This window comes from Chenopodium quinoa, unplaced genomic scaffold (genome assembly GCF_001683475.1).
Source record: "Chenopodium quinoa cultivar QQ74 unplaced genomic scaffold, ASM168347v1, whole genome shotgun sequence".
Classification (NCBI taxonomy): domain Eukaryota; kingdom Viridiplantae; phylum Streptophyta; class Magnoliopsida; order Caryophyllales; family Amaranthaceae; genus Chenopodium; species Chenopodium quinoa.
The window spans coordinates 1927046-1950025 of NW_018743327.1; the positions used below are offsets into that span (position 1 = coordinate 1927046).

At 35.1% G+C, this 22980-nt stretch overlaps 1 protein-coding gene across 1 annotated transcript; it reads left to right on the top strand.

Moving 5' to 3' along the window:
- Nucleotides 1-19985: 19985 nt before the first annotated feature.
- LOC110737461 (uncharacterized mitochondrial protein AtMg00810-like) lies at nucleotides 19986-20522 on the top strand. Its single transcript, XM_021917820.1, has one exon. The coding sequence runs from the start codon at nucleotides 19986-19988 to the stop codon at nucleotides 20520-20522; it is 537 nt and encodes a 178-aa protein (XP_021773512.1).
- The last annotated feature ends 2458 nt before the right edge of the window (nucleotides 20523-22980 follow it).

Sequence of the window (22980 nt, forward strand, 5' to 3'; positions counted from 1 at the left end):
GTATAAAAAATAAAAAATTGTATAATTTTACATTATTAAGGGCCCCTTTTCGATTTGGAACACGCCCCCAAAATCATTGCTACTGCCCTGATGGTGCTCATGTTAAAGTTAATTGGATTAGAGTTATTTGTAATAACCAGGCTTCCCCTCGTAGTGTGTTTATTTTACTTGGCTAGCTATTTGTAACAGGTTGCCTACTCCTGATAGGATTTTTGTCTGGGGTATTAACTCTGATAGTTTGTGCAAATTATGTGGCTCTTGTAACTGTGGACCATCTGTTTTTTCAATGCAGCTTCTCCTCTCAGGTATGGTCTGCTGTTCTGCAGACTTTGAAATTTCAGAGAGGTTCTAATTCCTTTGCTGCCTAGTTGTAATGGGCTATTAAGTTTGGGAAAAGAAGTAGTCCAAAGCATAGGTTGTACTTGATGTTCTTTGCGGAATGTTTATATTCAACTTCGATTTTGAGGAATAACATTGCTTTCTAACAAAGAAATAGGACTGCTGCTGTTTTGGTAAGGGAAGTCCATTTTAGAATTGCTTGTCGTTTTAATGACAGTCAAATGAATTTTCTTATTGTAGGATGATGTATTAGGCTTGTTTGTTTGTTTCGTTGCTAGCACTTGCTAGTTTTTGGTGTTTCGGTTTTGCTCTTGGTGATTAATAAAATTTTCTTTAATTGCCAAAAAAAAAAAAGTTTCCTAATAACCTTATCATGTATGATATAATCTCATACATTATACACAAATAATGTTGTAACATGATATTATATGTAACTAGTGTGTAGCCCGAGCGTTGCACCGGGTTGCTACTTTAATTATTACTTGTGATTATATGTATTTGATATATATAATGTCTTTTTCCCTTTTTTAATTAGACCTTGTGATTATCAATTATATACATTTATTTTCATGTTTATAACATAGTTAATAGTTGGCTTAAATGGTTAGATAACCATATGTCTTATAAGAGGTTGGGTGTTCAATCCCTTATATATCATCATCTTGAGCATTCATAGTTATTCATATTCAAATCTGATTAACCAAACCTCAAAATATAATTTTTTATCATATTCTCAATCCATTTTCCAAATACAAATGAGAGAATTTTAATTAGGGACAAAGGGAGATATTTAACATTGATATCATAGATTATACATTTGTAAGGCATTTCAAAAGGCTAACGAATATGCATGGCCACATGCATATGGTAGTGTAAAAATTTGGAGTACCATATTATATTCAGTGGTACTATATATATGTTCAATTTGTAGTGATATTAAATATACTCATATATATATATATATATATATATATATATAGGGGGAGGCTCTCGTGAGAATTTTTCTTATGTGAGAATTTTTCTTATGTGAGAACACTCTTTATGTTCTAAATTTTTACTCGTATGTTCTAAATTTTAAATCTAATGTTCTAAACTTTTCCTTAGGTGTTCTAAATTAAATCAAATGTTCTAATTTATTACTCACATGTTCTAAACCATAAATTAGTTAAGTTTAATATCATAAATTTTAAATAACTTGTTCCAAAATTTTAACTTATATGTTCTAAATTTTAAAATGTGTGTTCTAAGATTTTTAATTATATGTTCTAGATTTTAAAGCGTATGTTCTATTTTTTTACTCATATGTTCTAAATTTTTTACTCACACTTTCTATATTTTGTATCAGTTTGTTCTAAATTTTTATTCACATATTCATAATCTTAAATCAGATGTTCTAAATTTTACTCATATGTTTAAAATTTCATAAAGCATATTTTATAAATTTTTAATCACTTGTTCTAATTCTTAAATCAAATGTTCTAAACATATTACTCACATAAATGTTCTAAATTATTACTCAGATGTTCTAAATTTTAATTTCAGACACATGTTCTAAATTTAAAATCAATTCTCATATAAGTATGAATTCTCACATATGAACCTATTCTCACCGGATCCCTCCCCTATATATATATATATATATATATATATATGTGTATGTATATGTATCCTTGCTCAAGGAAATGTTGTGCAAGGAGCTAATGCTAGCAACTCAATTAGAAACTACAACAGATGGTCACTTAGTGAGGACCGTGCACTAGTTCGGGCTATGAATGATCTTATCGATCTAGGTGGTTGGAAAACAGATAATGGCCGGTTTAAAAATGGTGCTTTTTCTAAATTGGAAGCTCTCATGAAACAGAAACAACCTGAGTGTGAAAAAAAAGCCAAGCCTCATATTGAGTCTAGAGTAAAGCTCCTTAGGAAGCAGTATGATGCTATCTCAAAGTCCGAGTGCTAGCGGAGTTGGGTGGAACGATGATGGGAAGTTTGTTACGTGCCCATAATCGGTTTGGGATGAATGGATTAAGGAGCTTCCAATTTAGAAAAATGGTGCTTTTTCTAAATTGGAAGCTCTCATGAAACAGTAACAACCTGAGTGTGAAAAAAAAGCCAAGCCTCATATTGAGTCTAGAGTAAAGCTCCTTAGGAAGCAGTATGATGCTATCTCAAAGTCCGAGTGCTAGCGGAGTTGGGTGGAACGATGATGGGAAGTTTGTTACGTGCCCATAATCGGTTTGGGATGAATGGATTAAGGTAAATTCCTTCTACTTTTTAGGTCTTTTACAAGAATATTCACATATAACCTGTTTTGATCTCCCCAGACTCCCTGAGTGTCTTAAATCAATGGAATTAAATTGTATGTATTACCTATAATGTGAAGATTTACTTGTGAGCCACAAAAGTTGTATGACAATTTGTATTTCTTATTTTGGCAGAGTCATAAAAATGCAGCAGGCTTAAGAAACAAGCCATTTCCTTTTTATGATGACTTAGGGAAAATATTTGGCAAAGATAAGGCTATTGGGAATGAAGCTGCAAATGTTCATGATGTACTTGATGAGGTGGATGAAGAAAACAAAGGAGAAAAAGAGCAAGAAGTCCCTCAATATTCTGAAGAACATATTAGTTTAACTCCTCTATGTAATCAAACAAGGACTCCACTTTCAACAACACTTGCAACTAGTAGGACGAAAAGAGCAAGAACCGAAACAATTGAAGTTTTAAAAGAAGAGTTTTCGACCAAAGTTGGAAAAATCAGCGATGTAATGGAAGCTGCAGCCTGCAGGCGAGCACATAGGACGACTTGCCAATTGTTTCAAGCATGAGTCCGATTCTGCTGAGTGAAGGATGAAAGTGACTTTCGAGGTAATGAAAATTGAAGGCTTATCTCTTACTGAAGTTCTTTTGGCATCCAAATAAATTGTCCTTAATCCTCTTGAAGTTGACTTTGTTTTTAGCCTTCCAGATGACTATAAATACCTTATATTCAGGGTCTCTTGCTTCCATATCAATGATTGAAAAAAAAAAAACTTTGCATTTGATGTAGGTGATCCTAACCTATGACTCATAAATTTTTTTGTGATTTAGTACTACACACTTTTTGTAAAGTCTAACGAAGTATTGCAGCTTGTGAGCCAAATTAGATTTGCTTATGCTTTTATTGGGGATATAATACTGGTCTTTTATAAGGAACACTACTAAACAATCTCATCTAATTTAGGCTTAGTTATTTGGATAGTCAGTTTTTGCTGATTATATTATCTCTCTTTATGTAAGCAACTTGTAGCTCTTTTGCAATATATGAAATATGTATTATTCAAAGTAGCCATAATACTTGTATACATTTTATTGCTTTTTATTATCACTGGTACCTCTCCATTGCTTTAAATTTTCAAATTATCTTGCAAAATTAATTAGTTGTGTCAATAAAATTCATATGTTGACTAGTTAAGATTGTGTGTGTATATATTATGTGAAAAGTAGTTAAAGTAGTTACAATTCATGGGAAATAGATAAATACAACCAAACAAAATAAGGGAACTTAATTCATGGGAAGTGTAAATTCCTTATTGTCAACCAAACAACGTTAGAGAACTTTCTAGGAAGTGAATAAGGGAAAAAACATCCTAGGAAAATGAATTCCCTATGGGAACTTATTTTCCTTATAAACCAAACAACTCCTAAATCTTACATTCTTAAAGAGGGAAAACTCTAGGCGCATAGTCCCTATGTATTAAGGATGCAAATAGGATGACATTTTTGTAAATAATGGGAATCTGAAGGTGAAAAATATGATGACAAAAAGTACCACTACTTGCATAATAGTATATAAAAATACTATTCAAATAACTTATACTTTAATGGTACATTATACATATATAGTAGTACACAAAAATGTACTACTATACTAAAATAAAAGAGAAAATGTACCACCGAAGTCCAGATTGTCTTCCTATGTGCATGCCAAATACATAGGTGTTGAAGGTTATAAGTTTTGATGATGATGAACTTAAACTAAAGCAAACTCAACTAAAGGTTTACAAGTGTTTAAGTACAGGAGAAATGGACCTTGGTGAAGGAAGAACATCTTGTATTATGAAGACTTGAAGAATCTTTAAAGAGTTAATCAATAGAAGAAGAGTTCTCTAACAAGAACTAAATTCCTTAACAGGAATGTTCCCTAACAGGAACTTGAAGTTTGTAAGCTGAAGACAGTAAGTTCCGCAAGGAACTTAGGCTGCGAAATTCCAGTTGTGAACTGGAGACCAAATGACAGCAGGAACTTGTTCCTGGCCTGCGTGAAGCCCAAGATATTCAGAATTACAGAAGCGCGACATTGAGATATTAATTTAGTTAAGATTTTATCTTCTAGATTTATAGTTAAATATGTTAATAAGATATGCATGAAATCTATTAGAGACGTGACAAGATAATTTGGCAAAAAGATAAAATTGGAAAAATATAAAAAGATAGATTTTGGAAAAAAAAATTTGTTTAAATTTATTTTCCTAAAATCAGTTGCAAAACGATATTATTCTCTAATATATATCTTCTTGTATTTTTCGGAAAAGACTTTTCTTTAATAAAATGATTTACCAAAAATCGTATTTAGAGATAAGGAAAGTTAACATCTTTATCTTTTGAAAACCTACTTTCTATACAAGTTATACTTGTATAAATAGTAGAAGTAAAACTGCTTTCGATTTTTGTAAGTTTTATGCGTGAAGAAAATCTTGTGAGCTTTATCAAAGTGTGTTGACCTTAAGTTTTGATGATGAGTCAAGGAACCTAAGCAAATCCATAGGTGTTTTAACCTTTGTCTATTAGCTTTGATTTGCTGACAGGTTTATGCAACGAAGTTCTAGAGTCAGAATGGAGCATGGAACAAGGTAAAGGATTAGCTATGGATGAGTATAGAAGACAATCAGAAGCCAAGTTCCTTGAGTGAGGAACTGAAGCCTCAGAGTCGAAGCTTCACAGTGTGTCAAGGAGTCTAATGTATCTTTATCTTTATTTTAGGCTTCTTGTATCTATGCTAAGTACAGTGTTAATTGATAGGGTTTAAGTGGATTTAATTTTATTTGATAAAGATTTTATTTTTCCATATTTTAACTTGTTTTAATTTTATTTCGAAAAATATCCTTTAAGTTAAAATATCTTGTTAGTTAAAAAGATTTTCTGTTTTAATTCTATCTTATTATTTTGGAAAATCTAATTTGGAAAATATTATTTATAAACGACTGTTTTACCTAGTCAAGGAAGTTGAGAGAATTAAGGAAGCAGTAAACCACTTCCTTGGAGAGTGCTTCATCTTGTTACCTAAGCATCCACGAACTACACTTCCTAATTTCATGGAAGTAGTGGCTTAGTGGGAATTAAGGCAAACGGAAATATTTCAACTTCCTGCCTCTAATATAAATAGGGTTGGTTTTCTATTTTAAAAGACACACTTGAGCATTCCAGTCTTTTAGCTTTTGAAAAAGAGTCATAATCCACTTAAGTCCTTGAGTGTCTTTGTACTTAGCAATTTAGAGTTTAATCTTTGAGTTGTATTGGGTTAGAGTTTGGGGAAACTCTGAGAGTGTTTTATTGCTTTGAGTGAAGCAAGGAGAAAGAGAGAGAGTTTGAGAGTTCGACTGATTGAGGGATCAGTTGAAGGGAGCTTAAGTTCATAGAGGAACTTGAGTTTAGAATCATAATTTGTAATAGGTTGTTTTCCCTATTATTATTGAGAATTGAGCTTAAAATCCCTTGTGGTCATGGTTTTTCTTCTTGATTAGGGCCAAGAAGTTTTCCACGTAAAATATCTTTTTGCACTTTTATTTTTTATTTGAGTTTCTTTATAAATTCCGCAAAAATTACCCTAGTTCCTCTACAATACAATTTAACCCCCCTCTTATATTGTTCATTCGAGTCAACAATTGGTATCAGAGCTAGGTCCTCGAAGAAATCAGGAAACCCTGACGAGTTAAGTTCCTGGAATCAAGATGAACAATCACGAGAAACTGGAAGAAGGTTACTCTACGAAGCGACCTCCTATGTTCAATGGGAAATTCTACACCTATTGGAAGAACAGGATAGAGATATTTATCAAAGCCGACAACTACCAGGTTTGGAGAGTGATCGAAGTTTGTGATTTCGAAATTACCAAAACAGTTGGTGAAAACGAGGTAGTACCTAAACCCATGTTTGAATTTGATAAGGAAGATTTTGAAAAAATGGAAATTAATGCACTTGTTGTTAAATTACTTCACTGTGGTCTTGGTCCCCATGAACACAATCGTGTTATGGGCTGTAAAAATGCTAAAGAAATTTGGGATTTACTACAAGTAACACATGAAGGAACTAATGAAGTGAAACGCTCTAAAATTGATTTGCTTATGTCTAAATATGAACGTTTTGAAATGCAATCTAAAGAAACTATCCAGGAAATGCTAACAAGGTTCACTAACATTATTAATGAGCTTGTTTCTCTTGGAAAGCAAATACCTATTGATGAGCAGGTCAGGAAAGTTCTAAGGAGCCTCCCTCAAGATGAAAGATGGAGAGCCAAAGTGACTCCCCTACAAGAAACTAAGGACTTCACAAAATTCAACATTGAGCAACTTGCTGGTTCCCTCATGACTCATGAGTTGCACTTAGGAACATGCAATAGTGAAGGGAACAAAGGAAAAGGCTTAACTCTCAAAGCTGGTGATCAAGAAGAATCTGAGGTAGATGAAGAAGAAGCGACTATGCTGGTGAGAAGGTTCAAAAGAATGTTCAATCGAAATAATAGAACAAGGAACTTCACCAAGAAGTCTTCTAACTCAAAGGCCGATTCTGGATGTCACAAATGTGGATCCCTAGATCACTTTATTCGTGAATGTCCCTTGTGGGAAACTGAGAAAGGTAAAGGGAAGGCCAAGGAACAGAACAAGAGCAACAAAACTCCTTACAATAAAACAGACATTAGGAAGGCTATGATTGCTGCTTGGAGAGATTCTGAGAGTGATGATGAGGAGGAACAGCCTGAACAAGAAACAGCCAATTTATTGATTACATTTTAGAAACAGTCAAACGTGATGAAAAGGCCTACAATGATGAACTGGCTAAAGAGGTACGTGCTGATCCTAATTATCTTAGAACTCTTCCTAAAGAAGTACTTATTGATTACATTTTAGAATTGGAAGATGATTGGATAGTAGATATTAAAAATCTTAATGAATGTAAAAAGCTCTTAAAGTCTGCAAGGAACACAGTACCTGGATTGAGAACCAGCGTACTGATGTTCAAGGCAGATTCTTTGATCTTTTTGATAAGAATCTTCTTCTAAAAGAAATGAATGAAAAACTCAAGTATGAAAATATTATGGTTAATGTAGAACTGACTTCAAATCGTCAAGTTCCTCTTCTGAATCATTGCCTAAGCTTAATGAAGATTTTGAAAAATTAAAACATAATCTTGATGAGTTAAGAATTGAAAAGGCTAATTTAGAAAAGGAACTTGCAATCAGAAAAGAAAGAAGCACTGGTCTGCTTGGTGTACCTAAATGGATTGAGAATGCTCAAACCAAAAGAACTAAGGACTAGGATACATTCGATCTAAGCATAAAGGTAAAAAGAAATATGTTGATTTACCTAGCCATAAAGTTTGTTGCTTTTGTGGGAAAACAGGTCACTTAGTGAATACTTTTTATAAGAAGGAACAATCTGTAAGTAAGAATTTTAAGCAAGTTTGGGTTAAAAATCTGATATTGCTTCAACGTCCAAGGAAACCTGGGTTCCTAAAACTAATCAATGAGTTCTTTTGCAGGTTCTAGTGAGGGGGAACAACACGTGGTATCACGACAGCGGTTGTTCAAAGCATATGACTGGAGACAAATCAAAATTCCTCTCACTTGAGACCTATTCTCGAGGAACTGTGACCTTTGGTGAGAACAAGAAAGGAGAATTTATTGGAAAAGGAAAAGTAGGAAGGTCAAGTTCCTATTCAATTGAAAATGTACTTTTGGTCGAGGGTTTGATGCACAATTTGCTGAGTATATCACAATTTTGTGACAAAGGAAACTCTGTAAGTTTTACTTCTAAATCATGCAACATCATTAATGACAAAACGGGAAGGGTTGTTCTTGAAAGAACTAGAAAAAGGAACACTTACATTGTGGATCTCAATTATGTTCCAAGGAACAACCTTACATGCCTGAGTGCCATTAATGATGATCCTTTATTATGGCATAAACGTTTTGGACATGCTAGTTTCTCACTCATGGATAAACTTAGAGTAAGGAACTTGGTCATAGGGCTTCCCTCAGTCAAGTTCCTCGTACAACAAACCTGTGATGCATGTGTGAGAGGCAAGCAAGTCAGGTCATCTTTTAAAAGTAAAAACATGGTAAGCACCACAAAGCCATTGGAACTCATTCATATGGATTTGTGTGGCCCCATGCGTGTTCAAAGTAGAAGTGGAAAGAAATATGTTCTAGTTATTATTGATGATTTTTCTAGATTTACCTTGGTGATTTTTCTATCTAGCAAGGATGAAACCTTTGATGAATTTGTGTCGTTTTCCAAGAAAGTGCAGAAGACAAGTGGAAATCAAATTATCCACATTCGGTCAGATCATGGAACTGAGTTAGAAAATTCAAGATTTGAGTAGTTTTGCAGAGAAAATGGCATGGATCATAACTTCTCAGCCCCAAGAACTCCTCAACAAAATGGAGTCGTGGAGAGGAAAAATAGGACCCTAGAAGATATGGCAAGAACAATGCTCATAGCTAGTGGACTTCCAAGGAACTTCTGGGCTGAAGCTATCAACAATGCTTGTTATATTATAAATCGAGTTATGATGAGACCAATCATCAATAAAACTCCATATGAACTGTTTAAGGGCAGAAAACCCAATATTTCTCACTTTAGAGCTTTTGGATGCAGGTGTTTTTTCAATAATAATGGAAAAAGGAACATAGGAAAATTTGATGAAAGAAGTGATGAAGCTGTGTTCCTTGGCTATGCATCAAATAACAAGGCTTACAGAGTTTACAATAAAAATACTATGTGTGTCGAAGAAAGCATTCATGTGATATTTGATGAATCTAATATGTTTATGAATGTGCAGGAGCAAGACTCTAATGATTATGAAATTGGTATGGTTAGAGACAGAGAAGATGATGAAGAGGAAACCAGTCATCCCAAGGAAAAACAAGTTGAACCTGAACAAGATCATCAAGAAAATGCTGAAGTTCCTCCACCTGAAGTTCAGGAGGAACAGGATCATGAAGAAACAGGCAACATAGAGGAACCTGAGGAAGCAGAAAAAGAAGTGCCCCAAATAGGAGTTCTGGCCAGAGAGTTTAATCCAAAGCCCTTAAAATATCAAGGCTCTCACCCTACTGACCTCATCATAAGTGACATTGGCAGAGGAACTCAAACCAGATCACAGATGAGGAACTTCTGTGCCTTTCAAGCCTTTCTATCCATAATTGAGCCAAGAAATCATGGAGAAGCTTTCAAAGATGCTGACTGGATAATTGCCATGCAAGATGAACTCAATGAATTTGATAGTAACAAGGTCTGGGATCTGGAAGAGAAACCCAAAAATAAAAAGGTAATAGGGCTCAAATGGGTTTTCAGAAACATGCTGGATGAGTATGGAACTATAGTGAGGAACAAGGCCAGACTTGTTGTGAAAGGCTATAATCAACAAGAAGGTATTGACTTTGGAGAAACTTTTGCTCCTGTTACCAGGTTAGAAGCTATTAGAATATTAATTGCTTTTGCTTCATTTATGGGTTTCAAATTATATCAAATGGATGTTAAATGTGCTTTCTTAAATGGTTTTCTTGAAGAAGAGGTGTTTGTGGAACAACCACCTGGTTTTGAAAATCCCCAATTTCCTAATTATGTCTTTAAGCTTGATAAGGCTCTTTATGGGCTGGAACAAGCACCAAGATCTTGGTATGATAGGCTCTCTAAGTTCCTTCTACAAAATGATTTTAAAAGAGGAAAAGTAGATAAAACTTTGTTTCTAAAATCTGAAGCAACTGACTTGTTAGTTGTGCAAATATATGTTGATGATATTATTTTTGGAGCAACTAACGAAAACTTGTGCAAGTACTTTGATGAATTGATGAGTGGTGAATTTGAGATGAGTATGATGGGGGAACTGAACTTCTTTCTTGGACTTCAAATCAAACAAACGGAAAGAGGTATTGCAATTCACCAATAAAAATATGTCAAGGAACTACTGAAGAAATACAATCTTGACCAAGCAAAGACCAACCATACACCAATGGGAATAGGCACAAGGTTAGATGAAGATCTACAAGGAACTAGTTTAGATCAAATCAAATACAAAGGTATGATCGGATCCCTTTTATACTTAATTGCTAGTAGACCTGATATTGCTTTTAGTGTTGGCTTATGTGCAAGGTTTCAAGCTAATCCTAAAGAGTCACATCTCACTGCAGTAAAAAGGATCCTAAGATACCTCAAAGGAACTGACCATCTCTGTCTCTTCTATCCTAGAAGTGATACTTTTGATTTAAAAGGTTTTGCAGATGCTGATTATGTAGGAGATTTGGTGAATAGGAAAAGCACTTTAGGAATGATTCAGTTCCTCGGACCATGTCTATTTTCTTGAGGTTCTAAGAAACAAAATACAGTGGCCTTATCAACTGCTGAAGCTGAGTATGTGGCTGCTGCAGCTTGTTGTTCCCAAGTTCTTTGGATTAAACAACAATTAAGAGACTATGGTATGAAGTATGATTGCATTCCTATCTATTGTGATAATACTAGTGCTATATGTATTTCAAAAGATCTAGTTCATCATTCTCGAGTGAAGCATATTCACATAAGGCATCACTTCCTTAAAGATAATGTGGGAAAAGGCTTGATTAAGTTAGATTTTTGTGATACTGAAAATCAAATTGCTGACATTCTTACTAAGCCTTTGAGCAGGGATAAATTTGAAAAGATGCGTATGGAACTTGGTATGATACAATTGAGTTAAGAAGACCTCAAGTTCCCCCAAGGTATAAGTCAATCATGCATGCATTATATGTATCTTACACAATATGAATATGTGAAAACATAGTCCTAAGAATTAGAATGTATGGCATTACATATGGGATTGTGGCTGTATGTGAAGAAATCAAATTGTATTTAGCTTATCTATAATATTAAAAAACTATGTTGATTTGTTCCAAGTTCCTCCGAATTATTTCATAAGATTTCGTTTTTATCCTTTCTCAAATTAATTAGCTAAGTCAGTTAATTAATTTTATCTTCTTGAAAATCTTATCTTATATTCTGATTTGAATTATCCATAAAATATCTATCTTTTTAAATTCAAATCCATCTGTTAAATTTTTCATTCAAATACCCTAGAACCTTCGTATTTAATTCTAAGCCTCTGATCAAACAATTAATCTAGACTACCTTGTCAAATCATCTCAAGATTAATCTGACCAAGTGAGAAGTATTTTTACCATATCCCTTCAAACGACACCTACCACATTCAATTCACCTTCTACACTATTACACCGACCTATTTCAACTCTCAAAATTCACCCCACTATAAAATGAAACCAAACCCTAACCATTGTTCCTCACCACCTTACTCCGTAAAATACACTCTCATCTTCAGTGATTCTTCTCCAATTCCCATTGACATCTCACCAAAAATTCAAAACTCACCTCAAAAGGAATTGCCCATGGAAATTGAGACTGATACCTCAACTCAAGCCCTTATTGAAAACCCTCAAAATAAACCCATGGCTCGGAGTGATTCGAAAAAGAGGAAGTTGGAGGTTGAAGAAGAATTGGACTACGAGGAACTTGGTGAATCGATTCAGGGGGAAAAATCAAAATCTCCTGCTGTCAAGAGACTTGAAGCAAGCTCTGAACATTTCATCGCTGGTTTCTGCATTAACCTAAAGTGGTGTGAGTCGTGTAAGTATTCTGAACTTCTTGATATACTTGAAGCTCAAAATTGGGTTAAGTTGTTTAGTGAATGTTATGACAATGTGATTGCTCATGCTCCGTTAAAAGAATTTTGTGCAAATTTTAGGAATGTGAATGGTGTGTGTACAAGTAGAGTTAAAAACACGAAAATTAGTTTTGATGCTGATGATTTAGCTTCTGTGTTTGGAACTCCTAATGAGGGGTTTGATGAGTATTTTAAAGGAGAAACTGAATTAAAGGTTGAGGGTGTTCCTATTGAAAAAATTGTTGAATCAATTGGGGGTAAAACTTCCAAAGTTCGAACCAACCATAATCTGTTTTCACCTATACAAAAGCTACTCTTTATTTTTGTTCACCTAGCTATCATCCCAAGAACCCAGCATAGACATGAGGCAAATCACCTTGATGTTGTCCTTATGTACTTCCTTGAAAACAAAATACAAATAAACTTTCCTTCCTTGATGATCCAACACCTCAGTCACTGCCTAGCCAACCATTTGAAGGTTGGATATGCAAATTTGCTAATTACTCTTCTTGAAATTTGTGGTATCTCCATGGCTAACTATGAAAGCCTCACACTTAAAACAAACCACTACGTGCAACAAGAACCCTTGAAGCCAGAAACCTGACTGTGTTGATGGAGTCACCCAATTTCTCACCAAATCTCTCCCTAAACCTAAGCAAGATGAGAGCGGTGTGAAGAAATTAGAAGAAGAGGAGTTGGACAGATGGTTGGAGGAGGAAGAAAGTGAGGGAGAAAGGAAAGAAAAAGAAGTGTTATTAATGCCTGCAAAGAGCACTACCAGTGTTGGAAAGAGGAAGAGTACAAGGTTAGCTTTTAGGCCAAAGGGGAAGGACAAGGCAGAATCCACTACAGTAGTGGATTTGAGTGAATAAAAGGGCTTGGGAGAAGAGAGAACTTTTGTTCAGGGGGAATAGGGCACATTTAAAGAAACCACAGTTCAAAGCTGGTGAAGGAATGGGTTTGACTTGTCTTGGTTCTGTCAGCTCTACTTTGCAATTGAGATATCTCAAGGATACAATGCAAAGGCTTGTTGATGCTCAGCCTGTTCTGGTTCAGAGGATTGAAGCATTAAAGAAGGTGGTAGGAGACCTGGTGCAGGCCTCCAAAGAACTCACCACCACCATGCAGCAGAGCACCTCGACCATATCACAAGGCCAAGCTGATCTTCTGAAGAAACTAGAGGATCTGGTCATTGAAGAGGTAGATGCAGGAGAAGAGCATCCATCATCTGCCCCATAAGCCTAACACTATTTCTGTCTGTCTTAGCTATTAAACTGTTTATCTTCGAACTTGGTCTGGATTGAACTTTGTTTTATTTTGTCTCTTTTGGTCTGTAAACACTTAAACAGGGTATTTTGATTTTCTTGATGTTCTGGAGGAACATCAGTTTGTTTTTATGGATAATGCTTACTTGCTTTGTGACTATTTGCATACTATTTCTGCCTATATGTGCTTTGTTCTATGATTGGGACACAAACCATTAAAATGGTGCTGTGTTTAGATATATATGTGCATTAATTTTGATGAAAGCCAAAAGGGGGAAAAGAAAGGCAAACTCAATTATTGAAAAGCTTCTCCATCCATCTGCATACTAAGGTATATAAGGTATATAATTTTTCTCCTATTCAGTTCAGTTCCTTGTTTAAATTTACTAGTTCATTTGAGTTTTAAGTTTTTTTTCTCTCTGATTCTCTTTTAGTTTTTAATGAGTTTGCTTAGGTTTGTCATTCATCAAAAACGGGGAATATTGTTGACCTTAAGTTTTGATGATGACTCAAGGAACCTAAGCAAATCCATAGGTGTTTTAACCTTTGTCTATTAGCTTTGATTTGCTGACAGGTTTATGCAACGAAGTTCTAGAGTCAGAATGGAGCATGGAACAAGGCAAAGGATTAGCTATGGATGAGTATAGAAGACAATCAGAAGCCAAGTTCCTTGAGTGAGGAACTGAAGCCTCAGAGTCGAAGCTTCACAGTGTGTCAAGGAGTCTAATGTATCTTTATCTTTATTTTAGGCTTCTTGTATCTATGCTAAGTACAGTGTTAATTGATAGGGTTTAAGTGGATTTAATTTTATTTGATAAAGATTTTATTTTTCCATATTTTAACTTGTTTTAATTTTATTTCGAAAAATATCCTTTAAGTTAAAATATCTTGTTAGTTAAAAAGATTTTCTATTTTAATTCTATCCTATTATTTTGGAAAATCTAATTTGGAAAATATTATTTATAAACGATTGTTTTACCTAGTCAAGGAAGTTGAGAGAATTAAGGAAGCAGTAAACCACTTCCTTGGAGAGTGCTTCATCTTGTTGCCCAAGCATCCACGAACTACACTTTCTAATTTCATGGAAGTAGTGGCTTAGTGGGAATTAAGGCAAACGAAAAAAATATTTCAACTTCCTGCCTCTAATATAAATAGGGTTGGTTTTCTGTTTTAAAAGACACACTTGAGCATTACAGTCTTTTAGCTTTTGAAAAAGAGTCATAACCCACTTAAGTCCCTGAGTGTCTTTGTACTTAGAAATTTAGAGTTTAATCTTTGATTTGTATTGGGTTAGAGTTTGGGGAAACTCTAAGAGTGTTTTATTGCTTTGAGTGAAGCAAGGAGAAAGAGAGAGAGAGTTTGAGAGTTCGACTGATTGGGGGATCAGTTGAAGGGAGCTTAAGTTCATAGAGGAACTTGAGTTTAGAGTCTTAATTTGTAATAGGTTGTTTGCCCTATTATTATTGAGAATTGAGTTTAAAATCCCTTGTGGTCGTGGTTTTTTCTTCTTGATTAGGGCCAAGAAGTTTTCCACGTAAAATCTCTCTTTGCACTTTTAGTTTTTATTTGATTTTCTTTATAAATTCCGCAAAAATTACTCTAGTTCCTCTACAATACAATTCACCCCCCCCTCTTGTATTGTTCATTCGAGTCAACAATGTGTAAGTTTGCCAAGCTTTATCTTGTCATATTAGTTTCAGGTTTTATGCATAGCTTGCCTAACATATTCTAGACATTTTACTTATTGTAATTGATTGGGTATTTGGGTGAGAGTGTATGAGATTTATTATCACATACAATAGAAGTTATTTTGTAAAAAGAGTGCATTGGTACTGTGAGAGTACGAGTGAATTCAAGTCAGGGGATTTGAATTGGGTAGGATTGAGTCTTACCGTGCTACAAGTTCTAGTTGGAACTTGTGTTTAAAGGTCTGGATTATAATAGGTTTGTAATTTCTTCATTGCCCTATTATAGTGGATTGTTTGTGTGTTTGAAATCCCTTAGAAGGGTCGAGATTTTACTTCCAGTTGGGCCCTGGAAGGTTTCCTCGTAAAATTGTGTGTGCACTATCAAGTTCCTTTTATATTCTGTTTTAAATTTTCAAAAGTAGCCATTAGGAACTTAACTACAATTCACCCCCCCCCCCTCTTGTAGTGTTCGTTACAACTAACAATTGGTATCAGAGCAAGGTTCTCACGTGTAAGCAGATAATTTTGCTGAGTAAGATCTTAAGGAGAAATGAACTACAAGGAAAAACTTGAAGAAGGGTACTCAACCCAACGCCCTCCTATGTTTAACGGTAAGTTTTATACCTACTCGAAGAATAGAATGGAGATTTTCATTAAGGCTGAGAATTACCAAGTTTGGCGTGTTATTGAAGCCGGTGACAATGAGGTAAACGCAACAAATGATAAAAATGAGGTAGTTCCTAAACTTATTTCTGATTATGACAAAGAAGATTATCAGAAACTCGAAATGAATGCTTTAGCAATAAAGTACTTACATTGTGGTCTTGGACCTCATGAGCATAATCGTATCATGGGGTGCAAGACTGCTAAACAGATTTGGGATCTACTCGAGGTCACTCATGAAGGAAAAAACGAGGTAAAACGTTCTAAAATTGATTTACTGATGTCTAGATATGAAAGGTTTGAAATGCAGTCTAAAGAAACTATAGAAGAAATGTTCACTAGATTTAATGACATAATTAATGAACTAAACTCCCTTAGCAGGCATATTCCTATTGATGAACAGGCTAGAAAGATTTTGAGAAGTCTTCCACAGGATGAACGTTGGAGATCCAAAGTTACTGCCATGCAGGAAGCTAAGGACTTCACCAAGTTCAATATGGAACAACTAGCTGGATCACTTATGACTCACGAATTGCATCTGAGTTCCAATAACAAAAGTTCCAAAAACAAGAGTCTTGCTCTAAAGGCTCTAGACTCAGAGGAATCTGAAGTTGATGAAGAGGAGATGGCTACGCTAGTCAAATGATTCAAAAAGATGATGAATAATAGAAGGTTTGACAGAAACAAGAAGCCCACTGGTTCCAGAGACACTACTTGTTTCAAATGTGGAGCAAAAGATCACTTCATTAAGGATTGTCCACTTAAGGACGGTAAGAACAAACCTAAGGAACAATCTAAGGAATCCAGAGTGTATAAGCCTTTCTTCACATTGACAATGTGAAGAAAGCAATGCTAGCCTCCTGGGGATATACTGAAGATCAACCTCTTGAAGAAACAGCCCATCTGTGCCTAATGGCAAAAACAGATGAAAAGGCTAAGCTGAAGGAACTTGAAGCTGAGGTATGGTTTTCTGAAAGAGATCTAGAACATTTCTCTAAAAAGAATCTAATATATGCTGTTTTGGAAATTCAAGAAGATCTTAAAGAATTGTATAGAGCCAAACAGCAAAGTGATAAAGCTTTAATCACTTACCAAGAAAATAGTGAGTGGGCTGATAACATGAAATTTGACATTCAATATAGATTCTTTAGTCTTTTTTATGATAATCGTATTCTAAAGGAGACCTTAGAAAACTTAAAACATGATAACATACTCTTGAATGTTGAACTTTCTTTGTTAAGATCAGGAATAGACTCACTTAATTCTGAAGTTCCTTCTCTAACTCAAATCACAAATTTTGAGAAATTGAAATCAGATTTAGAGGAAATTAAAATGGAGAAAGCCAGACTTGAGGGGGAATTTGAGAAGGCTAAGAAAGGTAAGAAACCTGTTGAGTACATAGTTCCTGATTGGATTACTAATGCTCAGACCAAAAGAACAGAAGGACTAGGTTTCAAGAAGAAGTTCCAAAAAGAAAAGAACTATGTTAATTTGCCTAGTAGTATTGTTTGTCATTTCTATGGAAAAACTAGACATAAGCAAATGAATTGTTCAAAGAGAAAAAGTAGTACACAGAAAAATAAAAATTATGTTGAGCAAATTTGGGTTATGAAAAATAATCCCACTCCTATTACACAGGAACCCAAAGATACCTGGGTTCCTGTTACTAATGCTTAATTCTTCATGCAGGTTCTAGTGAGGGGGAACAACACTTGGTACCTCGACAGTGGTTGTTCGAAGCACATGACTGGAGACAAATCTAGATTTCTCTCACTGGATGCCTATTATGGAGGAACTGTGACTCTTGGTGACAATATGAAAGGAGATATAATTGCCATTGGCAAAGTAGGAAGGTCAAGTTCCCATGCTATTGATAATGTATTTTTGGTCGAGGGTCTCAAACACAACTTGTTGAGCATTTCACAATTTTGTGACAAAGGAAACTCAGTAAGTTTTACTTCAAACAAATGTAGAATCATTCATAATGACACTGGGAACATTAATTTAGAAGGAACTCGTAAAGGGAACACATATGTCGTGGATCTTAACGAAGTTCCTAAAAGCAGTCTAACATGTCTCAGTGTTATTGAGAATGATCCTTTATTATGGCATAAAAGATTTGGTCATGCAAGCTTTACATTACTTGATAAACTGAGAGCTAAGGAACTTGTGTAAGGTCTCTCTTGCATCAAGTTCCTGTATGACTAGGTGTGTGATGCTTCTGTTAGAGGAAAACAGACTCGAAGTTCCTTTAAATCCAAGAAAATTGTAAGCACCAAAAGACCTTTGGAACTTGTTCATATGGATCTATGTGGTCCTATGAGAATCTAAAGTAGAAGTGGTAAGAGATATGTAATGGCAATTGTTGATGATTTTTCAAGATTTACTTGGGTTTTCTTTCTTGTTAGCAAAGATGAAATATTTGGTGAATTTGTAGCCTTTGTAAAGAAAGAACAGAGAAGAACAAGTAATCCACTGTTTCACCTTAGGTCAGATCGTGGCACAGAATTTGAAAATTCTAAATTTGATGAATTCTGTACTGAGCATGGTATGGATCACAACTTCTCGGCACCAAGAACACCAACAACAAAATGGAGTGGTGGAACGTAAGAATAGAAGTCTTGAAGACATGGCTAGAACAATGCTAATCTCAAATGGTCTGCCAAGAAACTTCTGGGCAGAAGCAGTTAATACAACATGCTATATTCTCAACAGAGTTTCTGTTAGAGCCATCACCAACAAAACTCCCTATGAGCTAATCAAAGGGAGAAAACCTAACATCTCTCACCTTATATCTTTTGGTTGTAAATGCTTTGTTCATAATAATGGTAAAAGAAACTTAGGAAAGTTTGATGAAAGAAGTGATGAAGTTGTTTTCTTAGGATATGCCTCAAATAGTAAAGCTTATAGGGCTTATAATAAGAGAACAATGTGTGTTGAGGAATCTGAACATATTATATTTGATGAAACTAAACAATTGATTGATGTACAGGAAAGTGATGATGACTTTGAAATAGGACTTGTTCGCAAGATGGATCAAGATAAAGAGTCAACATCATTACAAAAGCAGCTGGAAGAAAATGAGGCAAATACAGAAGCAAATGAAGATCCTACATTAGAGATTGCAACAGGAACTCCTCAAGTTCCAGAACAGAACGAAGCTGATCAAGAAGTTCCAGAAGAAGTTCAAACTGAAAATCAAGATGAAGTTCCAACGGTTGAACCAGCCACTGATAATGAAAAAAGATTGTATCCAAGTAAAGACTTTACTCCAAAGCCTTGGAAACATCAGAAATCTCATCCAGTTGATGCAATAATGAGTGATATCACAAAAGGAACTCAAACCAGATCTCAGCTTAGGAACTTCTGTGCATTTTATGCGTTCCTATCTTCAATGGAACCTAAGAACCATGTTGAAGCTTTGACTGATGCAGACTGGATTAATGCTATGCAAGCCGAATTTATCGAGTTTGAAAGAAACAAAGTATGGCATCTAGAACCTAGACCTAAGCAAAAGAAGACAATTGGTTTAAAATGGGTGTTTAGGAACAAGCTAGATGAGCATGGTATTATTGTCAGGAACAAATCTAGGCTTGTAGTACAAGGTTTCAATAAACAAGAAGGTATTGACTATGAAGAAACATTTGCTCCTGTAGCCAGGTTAGAAGCTATACGCCTACTTATTGCATTTGCTTCTTATATGGGATTTAGGCTGTACCAAATGGATGTTAATTGTGCATTTTTGAATGGATATCTTGAAGAAGAATTCTATGTGGAACAGCCTCCTGGATTTGAAAATCCAGAATTCCCAAACCATGTTTACAAGCTTGACAAAGCTCTTTATGGGCTGAAGCAAGCTCTTAGAGCATGATATGAAAGACTGTCAAAGTTCTTATTGAAAAATGGTTCTAAACGTGGAAAAATTAATAAAACATTGTTTTTAAAATCAAATGGAACTGACATATTAGTTGTACAAATTTATGTTGATGATATTTTATTCGGTGCAACTAATGAATCTCTGTGTGAGTATTTTGCTGACCTAATGAGTGGAGAATTCGAAATGAGTATGATGGGAGAGTTAAACTTCTTTCTCGGACTGCAAATCAAGCAAACTGAAGAAGGAATCATGATCCATCAACAAAAATATATCAAGGAATTGATCAAGAAATACAAGATGGAAAATGAAAAAACCAATAAGACTACTATGGGTATTGGAACTAGATTGGATGAAGATCCAACTGGAACTTGCATAGACCAAACTATGTATAGAGGCATGATTGGCTCTTTACTCTATTTGACAGCAAGTACACCTGACATATATTTTAGTGTAGGTCTATGTGTTAGGTTTCAAGCAAATCCAAAGGAATCTCACCTCGTAGCAGTAAAGAGAATTCTTCGTTACTTAAAAGGAACTGATGACTTGAGTCTCTTCTATTCTAGAAGTGACTCATTTGAATTAAATAGCTTTACTGATGCTGACTATGCAGGTGACTTGGTTATCAGAAAAAAGTACTTCAGGTATGGTTCAGTTCTTAGGACCTTGTCTGGTTTCTTGGGGTTCCAAGAAGCAAAATACTGTTGCATTGTCCACAACTGAAGCTGAGTATATGGCAGCAGCAGCATGTTGCTCGCAAGTTCTATGGATAAAACAACAGGTTAGAGATTTTGGTATTATTTTTTAATGTGTCCCTATTTAATGTGACAATACCAGTGCTATTTTGTATTTCTAAAGATCCAGTTCAACACTCAAAGGTAAAGCATATCCACATTAGGAATCGCTTTTTAAAAGACAATGTGGAACAAGGGAATATTAATTTAGAATTTTGTCAAACAGAAAGTCAAATTGCTGATATTCTAACCAAACCCTTGAACAGAGAAAGATTTGAGAAATTGAGATTGGAACTTGGGATGATCAAGCTAACTTGATTGCTTCTGAAGTTCCAAGATATGGCTGATTCAAAAATAGTGTAAATAAAGTTTAAAGAGCTTTTGGCGCAACTTTGGTGTGACAAACATAGCTGAAGTGTCACCGTTGTTAATTACTAAAGGTAAGTTCACTAAAATACTTATTTATGTAAGCAATTAATAATATACTGTCCATATGTGTTTTAAATCGTGTTCCAATATGTGTATATTTAGAAAGAAATTATGATTTGTGAAATTAAATGAATTTGGAAAGAAAGTGAATTTTGAAAATACATCCTGCCAAATGATTTTACAAATTAATTGAATGTGTTTCAATTAATGACTGAACAGTAAAACCATTCAATTCCCTTGCACCGCTTCAATAAATATAAAAAGCATCTTTCACCCACCTTTTCACTCCATTGTCAAATCACATTCACCCTCTTCAGTAAAAACTCAAGAACAAAATCACAATCAAACACCATGGTTATTATTGCAGAAATTGTTTCTTCTGAAAATTCCCAAATCACCGAACACACAATTCAAGAAGAAACTTCACCTTTAGCAATGGTGAATTATAAACCTTCTCCAAAATCAACCAAAAGTACCTCTAATTCTCTCAAACCCTCTGAAAACCCGAAACCTTTACCCTCATACCCTAAGGAAGTTGAGAGCAAGAATGTTGAAGAAGAGTACAGTACCTCAAGTGTACTCGATAAATTGCGTCAATGGAAACAGAAAAGAGAGAAAGAAAAGTCACTTGAAAAGGAAATTGAGGAAGTTGATGAGATCGAAAAGGGGGAAAATCTAGGCGAAGGAGAAAATCAAGGCGAAGAGGAAAATCAGGAAGAAGAAGAGAATCTGGGAGAAAGTGAAGCAGATTCCTCTGTAGAGGAAGAGGAAGAAGAGGTTGATGAAGATGATAACCAAGTGGAACGTCTTGCAAGCGCGGAAAGATATGTTACTGGTCATAGACTTGATAGTACAAGGTGTAAGAAGGCTAGGTTTTTAGAATTCTTCGATTTAATCAAATTTCAAGGGTGGGAGTATATGTTATCTACTGCTTCTAATAATGTGCTATATCCTGTGGCTATGGATGAATTTTGTGCAAAATTTCAATTTAAACAAGGGAAGATTTCTAGCTTAGTAAATAAAAAGAAAATTGAGTTTGATGTTGAGAAACTAGGTAAAATTTTGAAAGTACCTACTGTTGGATTTGAATTATATGTGAAGGGGAAGAATACTGTGAAGGTAGGAAATTATCTCAGTGGAGATATAGTTGAATTTTTGGGAGGAAAAAGGGGGAAGAATGTTATGAGCCATAATGATCTTAGCCCTCTTAATAAGTTGTTGTTCAATTTGGTGAGGAAAACCATATTGCCCAGAACTTAGAAGAGAAGTCAAGCATGCTTGATGGACTTGGCTGTCATCTTCTGTCACTCCAAGAAAATAAAAATCAACTTTCCATCCTTAATGTACCAACACCTAGCACACTGTATTCCACGAAAGAACAAAGTGGGAATTATGGTGCATTGTTGTCTACTGTGTTTGAATTTCTAGGTGTGAAGCTAAAAGGAGTGTATGAGGGATTAGAGGAAAAACCAGAGGATGTGATTAATGGGGAAACACTTCAACGTATAAACCTTGAAGTAGTAAATGGAAAGGTCAGAAAAAGTGAAGTAAAGAAAGTAGTGGGAGGAAAAAGAAAAGGGAAGGAAGTTCCAGAAAAAAGCTATGAGGAAGAGTAGGAGGATCTCAGCGGGTAAGGCTCCTCAAACTAGCTTTGAGAAACCACTTGATATAGATGAGGATGAGGACAAAGTCATTGCAGGACAAGTGGCTGAACTGGTAGACAGAGCTGACATTTCAGAAAAGCAGTTGAAGACAACCACAGAGCAGATACAAGATCTTGAGAAGAAGGTCCAAGGTCTTGAGAGTAGTCTCAAACTACAAAAGTTGGAGTTCCAGAAGGACCTTAAGAGTCTTCAAGATAAGCTGGAGGAGTATATGCAGCAGAATGTTGAAGACAACAAGAAGATCCTTGAAATCCTTGAAACTTAAACAAGACCAGCCTCATCCATTCCATTTCGTCTAGCCTACTTCTAGCCTTACTTTTGTTTCTCTATGTTTCAGTCATGAACTTGTCACAT